Source organism: Coregonus lavaretus (assembly GCF_964263955.1).
Source record: "Coregonus lavaretus genome assembly, chromosome: 15".
Lineage (NCBI taxonomy): Eukaryota > Metazoa > Chordata > Actinopteri > Salmoniformes > Salmonidae > Coregonus > Coregonus lavaretus.
Window position 1 is genome coordinate 4,984,734 of NC_140002.1, and position 18,889 is coordinate 5,003,622.

The 18,889-nt window shown below is 42.3% G+C and overlaps 3 protein-coding genes across 6 annotated transcripts in view; 2 read left to right on the top strand and 1 right to left on the bottom strand.

Annotated features, from left to right (window-relative positions):
* LOC311142968 (protein Shroom1-like) overlaps positions 1–5,672 on the top strand; it is a 46,534-nt gene extending 40,862 nt beyond the window's left edge. For 2 of the 3 annotated variants that reach the window (XM_084178742.1, XM_084178743.1), the window contains exons 3-8: positions 26–78; positions 407–1,045; positions 1,196–1,804; positions 2,122–2,227; positions 3,278–3,550; positions 4,342–5,672. In XM_084178742.1, coding sequence (XP_084034868.1) covers positions 26–78; positions 407–1,045; positions 1,196–1,804; positions 2,122–2,227; positions 3,278–3,550; positions 4,342–4,596 — 1,935 coding nt within the window. In that variant the 3' untranslated portion in view covers positions 4,597–5,672. The remainder of the gene's footprint in view (positions 1–25; positions 79–406; positions 1,046–1,195; positions 1,805–2,121; positions 2,228–3,277; positions 3,551–4,341) is intronic. The other variant, XM_084178744.1, reaches the window with a different exon arrangement.
* A 6,553-nt stretch (positions 5,673–12,225) lies between these two features.
* Positions 12,226–14,801, bottom strand: LOC311142975 (ankyrin repeat domain-containing protein SOWAHA-like). The gene has a single exon (XM_084178755.1). The coding sequence runs from the start codon at positions 14,694–14,696 to the stop codon at positions 13,260–13,262; it is 1,437 nt and encodes a 478-aa protein (XP_084034881.1). The 5' UTR covers positions 14,697–14,801; the 3' UTR covers positions 12,226–13,259.
* Positions 14,802–15,325: 524 nt separating this feature from the next.
* LOC311142972 (septin-8-A-like) overlaps positions 15,326–18,889 on the top strand; it is a 28,457-nt gene continuing 24,893 nt past the window's right edge. Inside the window, exon 1 of one of the 2 annotated variants that reach the window (XM_084178752.1) lies at positions 15,326–15,673. In XM_084178752.1, the coding sequence (XP_084034878.1) occupies positions 15,644–15,673 (30 nt within the window). In that variant the 5' untranslated portion in view covers positions 15,326–15,643. The remainder of the gene's footprint in view (positions 15,674–18,889) is intronic. The other variant, XM_084178751.1, reaches the window with a different exon arrangement.

Below are 18,889 nucleotides of genomic sequence, written 5' to 3' on the forward strand. Positions count from 1 at the left end.
TGATTCTTGGTATGTTTGGCTACAGGGTCACAACTACATGAATGATGCATCACCAGTCAATACTATGGACACTTCCAGGTATTTTGCCCTCACTCGTTTATTGTGAAAGTGGGAGTGTCTGCGCCTGTAAGATTTTACTGTATACCATGCTGTTGAACACGGATGTTTGCTCAGACGTGATTTATTGCAGTACTGAAAGTGAACACTCATATACCGTGCCAACATTCCATTCTGAGAAGTATGTAGACAAAACATAAAACTTCATTACAGCTATGTTCAGGGAGTCTTTTTTTTAAACAAGTGTTTTTTTTTTCATCAGCTATGGTTGGGGTAAGATAAAGGCATACCAGGAACGTAAGTCTCCAAAGCATCTCAATCTCATCACAATCTCTGTATAACTTTTCAGTGCTCAGACTCCGAGGCCAGTGGATGAGGAGAGTGTGGTGATAAGGAGAGACCAGGGGATGTCAGCCCCTGAGGGTCAGCGGGTCCGGGTGATGGGTCGGCGGGTCCGGATGGTGGTCCAGCGGGGGAAGTCCCTGGAGGAGTTGGGTGTGTCCCAGGTCAGCAGCTCCTCGGTCCTCAGTAAGAGCTCTGAGCAGCTGGACCAGCTCCGCAGCAGGCAGGGGGCCCCAGGACCAGGCCAGGAAAAAAGCAGCGTATCGTTCTTCAGTGAGGGCCAGGAGAAAGCCCAGGGGCAGACCCAGAAGAAGCACCTCTTCAAGCAGGACTCTGCACCACAGCTGGGCAGTAGGGAGAAAAGTAGAGAGATTACTAAAAGCACCAGGGAGTCCAGTGCGTCGGTCTCCCCAGTATCGAGCACCTCGTCTCAGGTCAGGGCTCGCTCAGATGGGTCCCCTGGATCATACGACTTTGGCCCTTTGGTTAAAGATGAGGTAGAGACCACTGGGATCTCCTGCGACGTCCCACTACCACCGTCCCCTAACGGTCAGGAGTCCAGTGAGAGATTGGTCAAGTCCACCTCAACTTCTCCCTCCATACCTATCCATCCCAGGGGCACTGGCGAGAGCAAGACTGGCTCCAAGTATGTGACTATATTATGATAAAGTGACCCTCGCTCTCCAAACAACATTCTTATCATTAAATCAGTGTTACTGTATAAGGGAACAATGGCTATTTATCACTGTTGATATTATTTGGATAATTCCATTTTCTAATGTCTCTCTTATTCCAGCAGAGTGAAGACCGCCCCTCCTGTACAACACTCTGTGGAGAGAGAGCAGTCAGTGGACGAGCCCAGTGAGACTTCTCAGCCCGAGGCCTCTCAGGAAGTCTCCCTGAGCTGTGGAGTCACCACAGACCCCACTCTTTGGGTCACACCACCTGAACCAGGGAGCCAAGAGGAGGACGAGGACCCAGCGCTTTCTGATAATCTGACAGAGGGAGAGACTCCAACACTAGCCCCTGCTCCAGCAGCTTGTGAGCCCCTTACAACTTCCTCCACCACGCCAGTCCCTGACACTGACACCTGCCAGAGCGGGGAGGGCGAGCAACCAGAGGAAGAAAAGGAAACGGGGGAGGGGGAGGTGGAGACCCCAGCAGGAGAGACAGAGTGCCCAGAAAAGACACCCACCACTGAGGAGCCAAAGTGGGAGGAGCTGGTAGAGGAGGTGGTCACAGCGAACCAATCGCTGGCTCGGGTGCTGTACCCGTTGACCAATCGTAAGACGGCGCTGATGTTGATGGAGCAGCTACTGTCAGAAGACACTCTGCTGATGGAGGAGCACTATAAGAAGAAGCAGGAGCGGAGAGACAGCAGCAAGACACTGCATGCTGCTGACAGGTGACTATCTCATTATTACATTGTACTGTACAGGTTCAGGTGACTGATAGCCACAACCTGTTACATCACTGCACCTGGATATCTGCTTACAAATTGCGGTTAGATTAAAAGACACGTGTCCATGTAAAGACAAATGCATGGCTAAAGACGCATTAACATTTTTCCAAGGTTGATCAAAAATTTAAGCAGACGCTCTTATCCAGAGCGACTCACAGTTAGTGAGTGCATACATTTTTCTATATCTCATCCATATACATCAATATCGTCATTCAAATGTGTGTGTGTGTGTCTCTCTCTCTCTCTCTCTCTACATAAAGCTCTGAAACAGTGGATGATCCTGAAGCACCTCCCACATCTCCTGTTGATGAGAAAGTCCAACCCCAACCAGAGCCACTGAGCAAGGCGGATGTCACAGAGAACATGGTCATTATTGCTTTTCAGCTCTGCATTATGGGTTTTTGTAATAGAAGTGTATTTGCTTGATCTCTGCCAGTTGAATATGTCATCTGAATCAGTGGAGGCTGCTGAGGGGAGAACAGGTCATAATAATGGCCGGAACGGAGCAAATGGAATGGCAGCAAACACCTGGAAACCATGGAAACCATGCGTTTGATGTATTTGATACCATTCCACTTATTCTGCTCCAGTCGCCAACCTCATGTGATCTGAATATCATCAGGGCCCAGTTTTTCAAAAGTTATCTGATCGGATTTCTGCAATCGGATAGGATTAAAGGTTAGAATTGGGTTTTTCAAAACTGAAAAGTTATATTCTTATCCTCTGGATAGGAATAAGATTTGGTAATCCAATCTGAGTTTTAATCAGGGTTGAATGTATTTTTTTTTTTATCAACCTTTATTCATGTGGTTTACTCAGCTTTGTTTCCCTATGAGAGTAGGGAAGTAGTACCACAACCTGTCCAGTAGATGGCGAGGTGGAGGCCTGTTCAAAGCACTGAAAATCAGGATTCTGTGATCTTGATAATAATATGCCATTTAGCAGACGCTTTTATCCAAAGCGACTTAGTCATGCGTGCATAATTTTTTTTTGTGTGTATGGGTGGTCCCGGGGATCGAACCCACTACCTTGGCGTTACAAGCGCCGTGCTCTACCAGCTGAACTACAGAGGACCATGTGGTAGCTGGATCAGAATGATCACATCTGATTATTTTCTCAAACTCAAAACGCCAGATCGATCTGATCCTGAATAGCAAAAAAGAGAATGACAGAATCCGTATCATTCTGGATAAAACATTTTGAAAACTGTGCCCTGGATGCAGTTTAACTAGGTTTGGCATCAGCTTAATGTCTGACTAGATTATTGAGATGCCAGAAACTGTCAGACTCATATCCTGTTTGTTTTGAGCCTGATGTCTCCTCTCTTTCTCCTGCACAAATCACACACCCACAAGCAGACTATTGTAATGTATACTGCTCTCTCTCAAACTCACCAATTCCCTCCACTTCCTACAGAGGCTGCTGGTGACGTGTATTGAGGAGCGTCTGCAGGCCTTGGGGGAGCCCCGAAGTGCCCTGCAGGTGGAGGTGGAGGAGAACAGGATGCGTGGCGAGGCCGTGGAGGCCCTGGTTCGGGAGCGATGTACGCCCGTGGAGCTGGAGCGCTATGGCCTGTTCGTAGGAGACCTGGAGCGTGTGGTCAGCCTGCTGCTGTGTCTGTCCGCCCGGCTAGCCCGCGTGCAGAACGCCCTGAGTACCGTGGACCAGCACACCGACTCAGAGGAGAAAGTGAGAGAGACTGTAGTCATGCTTTGAACCACTCATAGGCATGATGTTATGATGTTTACTCTGGATCAAACATGCTGGTTGAAAAAGTTATAATAGCACCTTATCTGAGCAATTGTGTTCTTGATTTTTGGAGTTTGCGTAATCGAGAGGGATTATACATTTTGTATTACCATATAATTATGTATTTATTGATTGCCATTATTATGTTTTGTAATTAACATTTTTACTGTGTTTCTCAGCTGGATATGCCATGTACTTTTCAGTCAGAATGGTTTATAAGATGTTATGATTAGATTGCAGTGTATAGCATCTGATGTAAGCATCTGATTAAGTTTCTCGCTAGATGTTCTAGTTTTGTGTGGTTCACATTTTTAAGTACCAATGCTAAATTATTATGTTTTATTGTTGCTCTGGATCTTCAGATGTGCATTCAATAGGCTCATAGTTGAATTATTTCTGTGAATATCCCATTGACCATCCTGTGTATTGAGCGTGTTTTAGTGCCTCGTATTTTCTGCTGCTATCAGCAGTGCTGGTATTTTCAATGAGTCACTGAAACTCAACCAGTTTCGATGCACATTTCTATCTGCCCTGCCCTCTGTTGACAAAAAGAAGTACTGCACCACTTTACTGTGAAACTGCAACATGAACTAACTTGACTAGCAGTTTCTCCATAACAGCAGGCAGCAAAATGCCTTCCTAAAAACACTACTAGTACACATTGGATAATGATTAAACATTTAGGGAATGTTGTGCTTAATTTCATCCAACCTTTTTTAATACCTTGGCAGGATTCTCTGGACAACCGTCACCGTCTGCTGTGTAAGCAGCGGGAGGATGCCAAAGACCTGAAGGACAACCTGGACAGACGGGAGCGGATGGTGTCTAACTTCCTGTCTCGCTGCCTGACAGCCGAGCAGCTCCAGGACTACCGGCGCTTTGTCCAGACCAAGGCCTCGCTCCTCATCAGGATGAAGGACCTAGATGAGAGGCAGCGTCTGGGGGAAGAGCAGCTGGAGTCCCTGCTCAACACCCTCCCTCCATGAGGAGCACCACTAGGTCCCCATCCTACTCTCTCATCTCCCCCAGCCATCCATCACCTCTCTGGGTTTATAGAGGCCTGAATCCCCGCTGCTTCCTCCATCCTGGGCTGTTACCAGCCAGCACAATCACATGGATGTCTTTAAAAAAAAGAGTCCCTAAGACTCCATCTGTCCATATGTATAAGTATAAGGAATATATGTGTGCCTTTTAGAGGGGTGTTGAAGTTAGGACTACAATGTGGAATGTCCTGTACATCACCTTTTATCACTTTAATTTGATGTCCTTACTTTTCACCTCCTCCTGCGACTTAAACCAACCCCCCCCCGATATAATAAGCTTTAGGATTGTATTCTGGCCTTGCGGTCTTGATCATCAGTCATACTGGACTGTATGTGTCTGTCTGTCTGAGCTTGGTGATTGAAGCTAGCCTGGAAGAGGGTGCTAAATGCTGTATATCTCAGTCAAAATAGGTGGTAGATTTAATCTCACTTTTTTTTTTTTATGCATTTAAAATTAAGGCACTATAGATAAAAACCAAAAAGGTGAATGAAAAAAGCACTTTGATATGTAACTGTACATTTCTGTTTTCTTTTGAAAAAACGTATTTCAAAAGCTAAGCCTTACTCCAGCCAATGTTATTTTTTCAACTGATTTGTAGAGGAATTTTCTGCATTATGGGGTTTTATATGGTACATAAGCACATTCAACGAGGCCGATTTATGTACAGTATTACCATTGCTATTTAGGCTACAGATGTCATTATGTCTTGTGGTCTCAATTACATTTTCCATTCCAGATTATTTGCTTGAAATATCCTTTGGATCTCCCAAACTATGCTTACTTGAAATTATAAAAAATGAAATGTCCAAGAACTCCCTGTCGGTCCTCTACCTCATCTCCACCAGATGGTTGTCTCACAGCACTCTAGAAGCAGTGAATCTGTTCTCGCTCTAATAATATGGAGTCCCTGTGTTGGCCTTCCCCAGACAAAAGCCCTCCTCATGAGGCAGCGTATTTATTTGTTTTGACTTGTGTGGAACTGCACTACAATAAATCTTAATTTTCCATAATAATGAATGTCTTGTGTGATGTCGAATTCCGTTTCTGCTATGATTAATATCGTCGTTTAGTTTTTCAGTTCTATTGAATATTTGACCAGGTGAAAGCACAGAAAGCTGTGATTATTCTGTGCTTAATGATGATCCAGCAGGTCTGTGTTGATGGTGAGGGGATTAGGATGAGAGGAGCCTTTTCCTGTTGCGTAACAGCACCGTGTGTTTGCTTTGTGTTCTTTTGGTCCTTGTTTGTTTTCCCAGTCCTATTAATTCACAGATGAAAATTGTATTGCTCTCCTCATACACTACATGTACAAAAGTATGTGGACACCCCTTCAAATTAGTGGATTCGGCCAAATCGAGCACACAGCCATGCAATCTCCATAGAAAAATTGGCAGTAGAATGGCCTTACTGAAGAGCTCAGTGACTTTCAATGTGGCACCATCATAGTATGGCACTTTTCCAACAAGTCAGTTCGTCAAATTTCTGCCCTGCTAGAGCTGCCCCGGTCAACTGTAAGTGCTGTTATTATGAAGTGGAAACATCTAGGAGCAACAACGGCTCACTACTGTTGCAACACTCACTACCGAGTTCCAAACTGCCTCTGGAAGCAATGTCAGCACAAAAACTGTTTGTCGGGAGCTTCATGAAATGGGTTTCCATGGCCGAGCAGCCGCACACAAGCCTACCTGCCCTAATGCATAGTGCCAACTGTAAAGTTTGGTGGAGGAGGAATAATGGTCTGGGGCTGTTTTTCATGGTTCGGGCTAGGCCCATTAGTTCCAGCGAAGGGAAATCTTGGGGAAGGCCCTATCCTGTTTCAGCATGACAATGCCACCGTGCACAAAGCGAGGTCCATACAGAAACGGTTTGTTGAGATCGGTGTGGAAGAACTTGACTGGCCTGCACAGAGCCCTGTCCTCAACCCCATCGAACACCTTTGGGATGAATTGGAATGCTGACTGCGAGCCAGGCCTAATCGCCCAACATCAGTGCCCGACCTCACTAATGCTCTTGTGGCTGAATGGAAGCCAGTCTCCGCAGAAATGTTCCAACATCTAGTGGAAAGCCTTCCCAGAAGAGTGGAGGCTGTTATAGCAGCAAAGGGGGGACCAACTCCATATTAATGCCCATGATTTTGGAATGATATGTTCAACAAGCAGGAGTCCACATACTTTTGGTCATGTAGTTTATGTCACAATGACCCAATTATTAAAATCATTGTTACACAGTGTGTGGCATCCACTTGAAGAAGGTCACGTTCACCCATGTGTGGATCTTCCGTTTGAGGACTTCCTCAGGCGTTGATGGTAGCAGAACTGAAAATCCAGTTTTGAGCAACAACAAAAAATACATTCAATGTACTGTTCATCAACAGAATGGTGTTAATTATTTTGTGAAATGTCAAATGATTGGAGAGAAGAGAACGCAAACAATATACACAAAATATTCTGATGTGCTCAACTCTCACCCTAAACATTTCTCTGGAGATTTACGGTGATGTCCATTTCAGTTTGGTAAACAAACTTTAAGTGAGTGGGGCTCTGCCTCAGAGCCTTCTTGTTTATATGGCCTAAAGGAATTCCTGAGGCATGCGAAAGGCCAATAGTAGGGAACAGAGATGCAAAATAGCACCAACAGAAGTGCACATTCTTGCTTTTAACAGACCCATGCTATTTCCTGTTATGTATGTAAACATGCATTATTGTTTAACTTATCACTTATTTTTATCCATTTGTCAAAAAGTGTTTTTTCAATATCCCAGAAAAGGGTTGTTTCGATGTTTTGAAAGAGGTATTGTTTGTTTAGTGGGGGTAGGGTTTTGTAACTGAGACAGAGACCCGATTAGAGAGAGAGAGATGATCACAATGAATGACACGTTCATTGGTTTTCAATCAATCCCAGTCTTGTGATGACAATGAGCCTTTGTACTTTCATTTCCTCTGGCTTTCTTCATTGTGTCTGACTGACTGTCGCCTCTCTGTGTTGTGTTTTGTTTGCCTTGTGGAGAGTGCTTAATTTGTTGCTTGGAATTTTGAATTCCTTGACGTTTGTTATATTGTGAATAAATTAAATGTTCTCCTCCTTCCACCAAACCGTAAGTTTGCTATTTCTAAATAAAAATGTCCTGAAGTACATTTGACTAGTTTAGACCGTTTGAAACAACTTGAACAGATTCATACTTAATAGCTGTTAATAACAGTTATTGCTGTATCTCTTCCGTAATATGTTACCTATTATATGGAGAGAAGCTGTGTTGCTCTAATTAAGTGGGATTGGATCGGCGTGTTGAAGTGAGGCATCTCCCCATGTCCTCTGGCCTCCTTAGCATCTCTGATGGAATGCTACCCAATTTGTTTGTGAACAACAACAAATGCCTATTATGAGGCACTGAATGTCTGAGAAAAAAAACATGATTTTTTGGCACGTCACTCTAGAAACCAAGGGAAAGAGAGACGCTAGAATACACCAACCACTAGCTCACTTCCCATTGCAAAGTACCTTTCATCTGACTCCCATGGTTACCAGAGGAGATCACGCTAAGCGTAGGCCTACGGTAGCAAACCGGACATACAACTAAATGGGATTCTGCACTGACGTACACAATACATACAAGGATGGCAACACCTGTGTGGTGCAGTACATTTCAGAGACTGAGATCTCATATTCAAGCTACTGGGGATGGTGGTAGCTGGTCCAGTGAATATTCTGGCTACAGAAGTGTAGTAGGACTGTGAGTGTTGTGTATTAAACAGCAACCAGTAATTTGTGTGACTGTGTCCTTCTCGCCCCTGGCCTTGCTGCAGTGGGAACATTTGCTCCAACCACGGGGTGAGAATTGGCTTGACGCAGAGACATTTCTCTGTGAGGGAGGTGCCATCATGAAAAGGCCAGGAACACAGCTTGAGTAAGCCTGTTCAGTTCGCATCTCTTTAGTCTCTGGGTCCACGCTCAGTTCGCTGAATCACAAGCTCATGCTGCCTGTATGAAGCCAGGAAACCAACAAACAGGGAGACATTTCACATGCTGATATTTGGGATGCCTGAGTTCAGTAGATGGTTGTATGTACAGTGCGCCTTCAGAAAGTATTCATACCCCTTGACTTATTCCACATTTTGTTGTTAGTGGTTTTCTACACACAATACCCCATAATGACTAAATGAAAACATGTTTTTAGAAATTTTTGCAAATGTATTAAAAATGAAATACATAAATATATAATTTACATAAGTATTCACACCCCTGAGTCAATACATGTTAGGGATGGATCGACATTTACATAATGGGTACCTGGAAGAAAATGGGGGAGGGTCATGTTTTTCAATTTCAGTCCAGGAGAGGGTCATGTAATTTGTAATTGATGAAATGTCAATATTTCTCAGTGTTTTAGAATTAGTTGCTTATTAGGCTATGTATAGATGCTGCCCCTAATCTCTGATTCTCCACTGGGTGAGCAATATCAAGTGCACCTATAGGCTATTTAGTGTGGTCTCAATCATATGACCCATAGCCTATAGGCTATCAAGTGCATGCTTGAAGAAACACAGAGCAAAGTTATATTTCTACGATAGCTGCTGGGATGGTGTAAATAAAACTAGGCTGCATTACACACTGCAATGGATATTCCAACCCTAAGCCCTGCTCTGCTCTTGCTGATCAAATACTTTTTGGTGTGCTGCCTAACCAATGGCTGTGCTGTGTAGGCCTATGATGGCAGTTCAGGAGGAGAGTCAAAGGCTTCTTCCGATTTTGTTGTTGTTGATTAGCCTTAGTCTTGAGTGGGGACTAGCCTATAGCCTATGTTTTGTTCAGTTTGATAAGGAGAGCCGAAGATGAGAAGAGGACCAGAGGTCAACTTTGATCGCTTGCTACTACTATAATTTATCTTATTAAAAACAGTATGTTTCTTGCCCCTGATGTAGGCCTATTTATCAGAGTTATTGACCTCACAATAAGCCAAATTAGAGTAACTTACATTGTGGTGCTGAAACTTGAAGCAGTAGCCGCAGCACAATCAATCAGAAATGGACAGCTCATGGTGATGAAAGTAGGCACATTCGAGTAGGCATAAATCATTTCAACCATCTTCGTTTTAATGAGACTTTACTAACAACAAGAGGTTTATGTGTTGGAGCCTAGTTCTTCCTATTTAAGAAATAAGAGCTAGGCCTACCTGTTGGACAGACGAAATATCCATAGATTTGTGTGTCAATTCCTCCACCCACTATGCACTCTTTAAATAGCCTACCTCCATGGCAGTGAAGGGCTGTTAAGTTAAAACCAAGACTCGAATTAAGCGGGTATGAGAGGGTATGCCATAGTCCTACTTTTTATTAAAGAATATGGCAAAAAGCACAGGCCTAACCCTTGTTAGCTGAAGACTTTGATTAAAATAAAACGGATCCGATTATATAATGTGATCTATAACAGCGCTTTGGTCCGCGATGCTTTATGCTAGAAACAAGCTGCAAAATTCTCGGGAAGCATGTGGCTCAGATGCATATGGGGATATAATTGTTTCATTTCTTTGACATTCAGAGGCTGAGCTACAACCTTCTATAGCCGAGGAGAAAAACATTTTACTTTGCTTGGGAAGTAATCTAATTCTGTCACTATCAATTGATTACGTTATTCACTTTCTGTACAATAGAAGATGTTTAAACCCAGACCTCTTTTAAATAAACACCTGTGACCTTCTGTCGTTGGGCTAAGCCACGAAAGAAGAGTAGCCAGAAGTTAAAGCTTACATTTTTCTGCATCATACTCTGTCTGGGGTGGAATGGTAGGCCTAACTTTTGAAAGTACCAAGCTGTGAATCCTAATGATGTCTCAGATTTAATTATTTGCTAACAGGGACAGTTTCGTTGCAAACAAGACACACTGATTTGGCATTGGAGAAATATGATAAAACGAACAAGTAGGCCTATCTCTTTGGCCATTCTTAGCCTGTCATTTCAGTAATTTGTGTGGTATTAAAAAAGATTCTGCTAATATGTAAAATGTTTAGAAAAGGCCTTGACATTGCCATGCCATGTAATTCTTACACAATGAAGAACAGTTTCTAAAACTGCATATCTAAGGCTCTGGTCTGTCCAAGAAATGAGGGTAAACTGAAGACATGTTTTCTGCTATCCACTTTGTTTTAATTATTATTTTGGGTATAGGAGAGGGTCACTTAAAAAAAAAAAATGTTCAGGAAGGGTTTAGGTCAAATATATTTTTGCTGAAGTGAGGGCCATCCATTTTCATTTCAGAGGTCTGATTTTCTCCATTTACATTTTAATCATTTAGCAGACGCTCTTATCCAGAGCGACTTACAGAAACAATTAGGGTTAAGTGCCTTGCTCAAGGGCACATCGACAGATTTTTCACCTAGTCGGCTCGGGGATTAGAACCAGCAACCTTTCGGTTACTGGCACTACGCTCTTAACCACTAAGCTACCTGCCGCACTCCATGTCATCCTTATTATAAATAACATTTACTCCCTTAGAATCACATTTGGGAGCGATTATAGCTGTGAGTCTTTCTGGGTAAGTCTCTAAGAGCTTTGCACACCTGGATTCTACAATATTTGCACATTATTCTTTTTTTAATTCTTCAAGTTGGTTGTTTATCATTGCTAGACAGCCATTTTCAAGATTCTCAAGCCGATTTAAGTTGAAACTGTAACCAGGCCAATCAGAAAAAATCAATGTCGTCTTGGTAAGCAACTCCAGTGTATATTTGGCCTTGTGTTTTAGGTTATTGTCCTGCTGAAAGGTGAAATTGTCTCCTAGTGTCAGTTGGAAAGCAGACTGAACCAGGTTTTCCTCTAGGCTTTTGCCTGTGCTTAGCTGTATTCTGTTTCATTTTCTCCTAAAAAAAAATCCTAGTCCTTGCCGATGACAAGTATACCCATAACATGATGCAGCCACCGGTCGTTCGCTTGAATATACGAAGAGTGGTACTCAGTGATGTGTTGTGTTAGATTTGCCCCGAACATAACACTTTGTATTCTGTACAGGCTTCCTACTTTTCACTCTGTCATTTAGGTACGTATTGCGGAGTAACTACAATGTTGTTGATTCAACCTCAGTTTTCTCCTATCACAGCCATTAAACTCTGTAACTCTTTTTAAATCACCATTTGCCTCATGGTGAAATCCCTGAGCGGTTTCCTTCCTTTCTGGCAACTGAGTTAGGAAGGACACCTGTATCTTTGTAGTGACTGGGTGTATTGATACACCACCCAAAGTGTAATTAATAACTTCACCATGCTCAAGGGGATATATTCAATGTCTGCTTTTTTATCTTTACCCATCCACCAATAGGTGCCCTTCTTTATGAGGCATTGGAAAACCTCCCTGGTCTTTGTAGTTTAATCTGTGTTTGAAATGTACTGCTCGACTCAGGGACCTTACAGATAATTGCTTGTGTGTGGTACAGAGATGAGGTAGTCATTCAAAAATCACGTTAAACACTATTATTGCACACAGAGTGAGTTTGTGCAATTTATATGAGTTGTTCAGCACATTTTTACTCCTGAATGTATTTAGGCTTGCCATAACCAAAGGGGTTGAATACTTGTTGACTCAAGACATTTCAGCTTTTAATTTTTAATTAATTTGTAAACATTTCTAAAAACATGATTCCACTTTGAGATTATGGGGTATTGTGTGTAGGCCAATGACACAAAATCTCAATTTAATCCATTTTAAATTCAGGCTGTAAAACAACAAAATGTAGAAAAAGTCAAGGGGCGGGAATACCTTCTGAAGGCCCTGTACATGAAACATCGTTTTTTTTCTAACACTAACAAATTACATTATTACTAAAGTATGTATTGTATAAGATCAATGACATGGAAGAAAGACAAGATGCATGTGATTTGAAAACCACAGATAGATATTTCATAGCATATCTTTGCATTTCACCAAATCAACCCTTCACACAATGTATCAATTTTCACTCATCATAACACATTCATACTAGAGGAATCTTAAACAGTAAGGCCACATAGTATTGTTCACTTTCACAATTATTCAGTACTACAACAATCTTTTCACACAAATGTGTTTCTTAGACAGAAAATCCATCTAAAAATATGACACAAATGACAATCCCTGAGAGTGAAGGCATTGTAAATGTCCAGACATGAAGCCATCTTCATACCTTATTTACAGCTTTAGTACAGGGACACATCCAATAATGTGTTCATGGATTCTTAATCTGCTGTTAAAATGGTCATGTACAGATTTTGTTTAACAAGTATCTGTTGAAATTGATGTTAAATCAAGGCATTAGCTAGTATATGAAGTCATGCATTACTTATTCAATATTAAATCAGATGTGACACACGATTAGATACATTATAAATTATATTAATTACATGACACACAGAGTAGCACATTTGATACTATACCTCCCATACTGGTAATGTATTTGATTGATTAAAAAGGAGGACTGAAATTATGACGATTGCTCTTGTTAATTTATATAAAACTAAGTTCAACACAACTGAATGTTCCTCTCATAACCCCATATGTTCGTATCTATATCAGTGTAAAAAGCTAAATAGATTTTGTGCAACATATCAAAGTCTATTATCATAGTTCACATCAGACTCATGTCACTTAAATGCATCTGAGTCGTCTCTGTGATTGGATGAACTCTCATCTCTCTCTTCCCTCGGGTCGTCAACCAACGAATAGAAACTGGGTCTTTGCTTGTGCTTTTTCTTTTTCTCCACATGGGGATTGAAGAGGCGACTTATCGTATGCAAGCCTTTGGAGAATTCTGGGAAGATATCTAGCTCCTCCCTTTCCGGTTGGATAACTTCCTGGGGCTGGACCATATCACCAAGTAGCTCCTTCACCTCAGCAGAAATCCCTTTGTGCAGGTAGTGATATGGCTTCTTCCCACAATTGTCCCTTATATTCACATCTGCTCCGTATTCACGCACCAGCATGGCCAACACAAACTCCTGGTCATGCAAAGCTGCAATGTGCAGTGGCGTGTACCCTCCATATGTTCTGGCATTGACGTCGAGATCCATTCCACCTTGCCTGGATATGTCGATGATCTTACCCACCATCTCACTGTTGCCACACTTGGCTGCCCAGTGAAGGGCTGTGAAGCCAGACATGAAGTCCTTCTTCTCTGCCAGTTGAGTGTCTCTGAGGAGCAGGCCGTACACCTGTCTCCAGTGTCCAGCAGCACACCTCACCAGCCACTCGTGCTCCTTCTCTTCCAGAGGGACTGTGGATGTGTACTTGGGCTCATCGGAGGGTTTGGTGATCTTGACAGCCCTCCTTGGCAGCGGAGAGCTCAAACCCACACTCCCAGAGGATGGTCTTCTCTTGGTTCTAGAGCGGTGTGCATCTTGGTCAGTGGATCCAGCTCTCCTTGGAGAGCATTCATCATCCTCAGATTTGAGTTTATGGATCTCTATTCTGGTCAAGTTTGGAGGCATTCGTAAAGGCAGTGCAAATGGCTTCTGCACACTAGGGTTCTTTGTTTTCCCTGGATACACAGCCCCCCCAGAGGGGATATATTCTCTCTGCGCAACAGAAGTATGGTCTATGTTGAAATTCAGGGACCTTTTTGGTTTGAAATCCACATTTGTTAATGTCAGCTCTATATGTGAAATCATGTCACTGTAATTTGAGACGCATTCACCGACACTTGTAATAACAGGTTCTTGGACATTTTCGGGACTTGACTCACTTCCTCCATCTTGAGAATGTGCATTGTGCTCGCTGTTCAATACAGAGGGTTCACCTGGCTCGGGGACCTCTTCACTTTCATACTTTTGAACATGAACATCCTCTGTTTCTTGTAACAAATGCTGATATTTTTTCTTTAGTACAATATACCTGACATCTTCAATGTCTTTCACGACAGCAACAGTGTTCACAAACCTTTTGAATAGATCCCTGTTCTGTTTCTTCTCTGCGGGATCAGTGCAGTTCAGGGAATCTTTGAATTTACTCAGCAACTCGGAATTCTTTAATTTCCCCCCTTCTTCTATTAACAGCGAGATAATAGCTTCTTGCGTGAAATCCATTTTGAGCCCTATAACCAACTATTTCAATTCAGGACGAACGACCGAAAGTGAAAAGACTTATCATACCTGTAATCCGCGATACCTGTCAGAAACTATACCTTCGCCCTACCTGCAGTTTCCGGGGATACGTGGAATGAATTTGAATAATGGGTGCAGTCTTCTGTCTTGGAGCGGTGCGCAGAGGTGTCCGGGGGAGTAGCCTGTAGTCGACTAACATTATTCAACTGTTACTGTAGCCAACAAAAAGTTTGAGAAAAAAATATCGAAAACACCCGGGAGTATCTGACCATTCTCATATTTATTTTACATATCATATGCATAGAATGATGAACATTGATACAATTACTTGTTACAATATTTTAGGCAAAGGCGATAAAATGTTTCAAAAACAGTAGAAATACCAGGCTACACTGTTTCAAGACCTCAGACCTGGCTCACATCACTTTCCCTAAAGTAGTGTAGAATGAGAGGAATCGTTTTTAGGCTATATCTTTTTGAGTTCATGTCTCGATATTCATTAAAAGTTTGTAACTCAAGATAGGTTAATCGTTTTTAAAGTAGCCTAAACAAAACAAAACGTTGACTTTAAAAAGCCAGCTACAGCTCTGCAAACTACAAATCCCATGAGCGACCTGCGAGGTAATATAGTTAATCGATGGCTTTTCATATCATCAGCGCGTAAACGTCAATCATATAATATTGGATATTTTCTTAATCGGCAAAGATTATTTAATTACAACCGTTAGAACGTTCCATATTTTCAGCGCGCAGTCCTGTCCTTCTGTAGCTCCGAGGGCATTCCTAAGGCAAATGGGAGTTTCCAGGAAGTGGCCATATTGGAAGCACTACCAAGCTTGTTCCACTGTGTCAGCTAGCTTACAGAGAGAGTGAGACGAGGGCAGTTTTCTTTCGCCCAGCTCGGCAATAAAACACATACATTTCGCACCATGGCTGCTACGGACGTAGACATATTTTCTGTAAGTACACACGGATGTAGACATATTATCAGTACATACTGATATAATGTTCCGCCTATGAGCATATCGTAATATGCAGCTATGTAAGGGACTTTGCAATTATTCCTGGAAGTGTGGACTATCAATAGGGATTCACGTTGGTTGGTCCTGATGGGGTTCTGCTCAGGACTTGGCTCATTAATTATTTGCGAGCTTCTGAATGAATAGGCCTACATATAGAGGCATATTGCTATTGCTGCGTTAATCATTAATACCGGCTGTATAATAATGTGCATTAGTGTAATTCCTCACACCAGCTGTTTATTGGTGCTCACATAGTCTACCACGGCATGGTACAGACAATTGTAGTTTTTCCAATTCTCCTGTGTCAAGCATTTAGCCTACCCCACACCCGCTACAATGTAGCAACATTGTTTTACTAATCATTGGTTGGTTTGATGTTTTACATGGTTCCTTTGAGAAACAAAGGTGTTGACATGTGGTTACATTGTAACTTCCTGTTTTAAGTAGTCAAAAATTATGCTTATAGGCTAACCAACATACTAATTCTTTCAACGTTGTGATGGAGATTTAACTGCCATTTACTCACAGCAAGTCTGCGTAGTAGACTGTTCAGTAATTCAATAAACTCAGAACATACCAATGTTGATGAGTTTTTCTTTCTCTTTATTTGTGTTCATCGTTTCAGAGCACTATTCAAATGATGACAGTAGTTATTTGTCAGAATGCAACCCAAAAACTAAACCTGGCTTATGATTGCATGTATGATAGTAACAAAACAAAAAAGATGCCACAAGCATTTCTTGGTTAAACAAAAAGAAAATATAAAGGATCCAGTGTTAATTCACTTTTAGCCAATCCATATGGAGATTCCTTGAGTTGTTGAATTGGACAGTAAGCACTACGTTTCTGGAATAAATAGATGAGGAGCCACTCCTTCAAATTGTCACAACATTTGTTTTAGTGAAGGGAGATAATTCAATCTCGAGATAACACTCCCCAAATTGCAGATTGCATGCAGACCAGTACTCCCCAAAGGCTCCATTGTATTTCCCAGTAGCCAGTAGACAGTGATTACAGAATGAAATGATTGCTTAGGTTTTAGTAGGGAATGCACTGAAATTAGTGTGAGGAAACACTGTGGCATTCCCATTGACTATCCAAGTTTTAGGAGATGAAACACACAATTGAGGCAATGTTGTAGGCCTTTTTGCACGCAATACTTTGTTTAAAGGGCACTCTGTTCATTATGACTGGTTTTTAATAGGGAGGATGTCTGGTTAATTGCATCAATAGGTTGAACACAGTAGGGTGCACACAGCTATGTGAAACAATCAATGTGTCAAAACAATAAAAGGAGTTGTAGGGGTGTACGCACTCACTAACTGTAAATCTAAAAGGAGTTGTAGGGGTGTATGCACTCACTAACTGTAAATCTAAAAGGAGTTGTAGGGGTGTATGCACTCACTAACTGTAAATCGCTCTGGATAAGAGCGTCTGCTAAATGACTAAAATGTAAAAATGTATTCTACTATAGAGATCTATTTTAGCCTTGATTATGTAATGAATTGCCCTTAGTGGCTCTAGCATGTTTGATGCTTACTGACCCCTAAGAACATCAGATGTATCATGAGGCCTACATAATATGCATAAAATTAGAACCACGCACATTGCCTTGAGGTGGAAGGTATGCTTATGAGTTTTATTGCCACAATTTTCCTTGGAACTTAGTTAATTTGGCCTTACATTTTTAATAATGGCTTTATTGATGCATATGAGACAAGATTCATTGATATGTGATGTACCACAAGTTGCTAGATTTTTGACATGAGACAATCTCGAAAGAAAATCTGCCGTTTGGAAAACCGGTACTGTTATTGTCTTGGAAATCCACTTTTTCTTTGACAGTCTTATATCCCAATGATGTTTCAAACACAGTCTCTGGAGAAAGATTGAGGACAGCTTCTTGTTGTTGCATCATATTTACCACACAACACAGGACAGCCTGGAGGCGGGGCTATCACATCCACTGTCGGAAAACATGGATTAGCTCAGGCTGTGTGTGTTGGGAGTCAATTATCTGTGTTGTCATGTGGAGGCTATTACTCCCCATCTGATGTTACGGCTACACGTGCACACCAATGAAAATGTGCTTTGTGACCCGTGTTATAATGCTCTCCATTTGGCTGTAACTAAATGTATTTTGTGACACCTACAGATTGGTATGCCTCTGTCTCGTAAAATGGCCTCTGCTGGCTCCTCTCTCCTCAGTCTTGTTTCTGTTTTTCCTGTTGGGCAGAGGCGTGTGATGGGAGAAAGATGGAGGAGTTGCTGCCAGACAGACAGACAGACAGCTCTGTGCATGAGTGTGTTTGATCAAAAGAAAATATAGACTTCTCTTCTGTCTCTTTCCTTGGATGCCTGGTGCCATGCAATGACTAAAATCTCAACCATCTACATATTTGTGTTAAGATTTCTCCATTAGACTCAGTGCCAGCAGCAGCAGTAGCAGTAGTAGTGTCTGGATGTGGCTGATGGGTTGTGTCGTGTATCAGTTCACTGAAGCAGAGAAACTATGCAGGTGGGGATCGAAATGAGTTTTTCAGGTCTACTCTACTGGAGGTCTCTCTGTCAGTCTGTCTGATTCAAAGATTCAGGTTTTGCCCTTGTTTAAGTTCTTTGTAATTTGTGTAATGTATTGTCACAGATGAAGCAAGGCACTGTACAAAGTTTGCCATCGTTTACGCTCAGCTATTTCTCTGTGATCCAGTGATTCACATGGGAAGTGTGGTTTCCTTACCTGGGGACTTTTTTAAAACAGAGGCTCACTGAATGGCACCATCTAATTATTCTCATACTTTGCACTCCTATACTGACCTCTTTCCTTGACTATATAGCAAGGATGGATGCCTCTGCCTCAGCTTGTCTGACGTTCATGTTCATATCTGGGGAGTTTGTGTCCACGTCCGCAGGTCTGCATGATCCTTCAGATGACACTCTGGGGCAGGTTTTGTGTGTGCGTTCCCTTTGTGGCTCTGTCGATTCCAGTTGCACATAGGCCTGCCTGCCTGCACCGCTCAGCTCAGCTCTCAGGCAGTGTCCGGTGACATCAGCCCCCAAATATGCATCCCTAGTGGGAAAGGCTAAGCCAGACATGCTGGGAAGGACCCATTGATCTCAAGGTGCTCTCTCTGCTATCCATCGGAGATTAGCAAG

Bases quoted from the DNA above. Each gene is read 5' to 3' on its own strand.
- LOC311142975 (XM_084178755.1), bottom strand. From the start codon at position 14,696: ATGGATTTCACGCAAGAAGCTATTATCTCGCTGTTAATAGAAGAAGGG.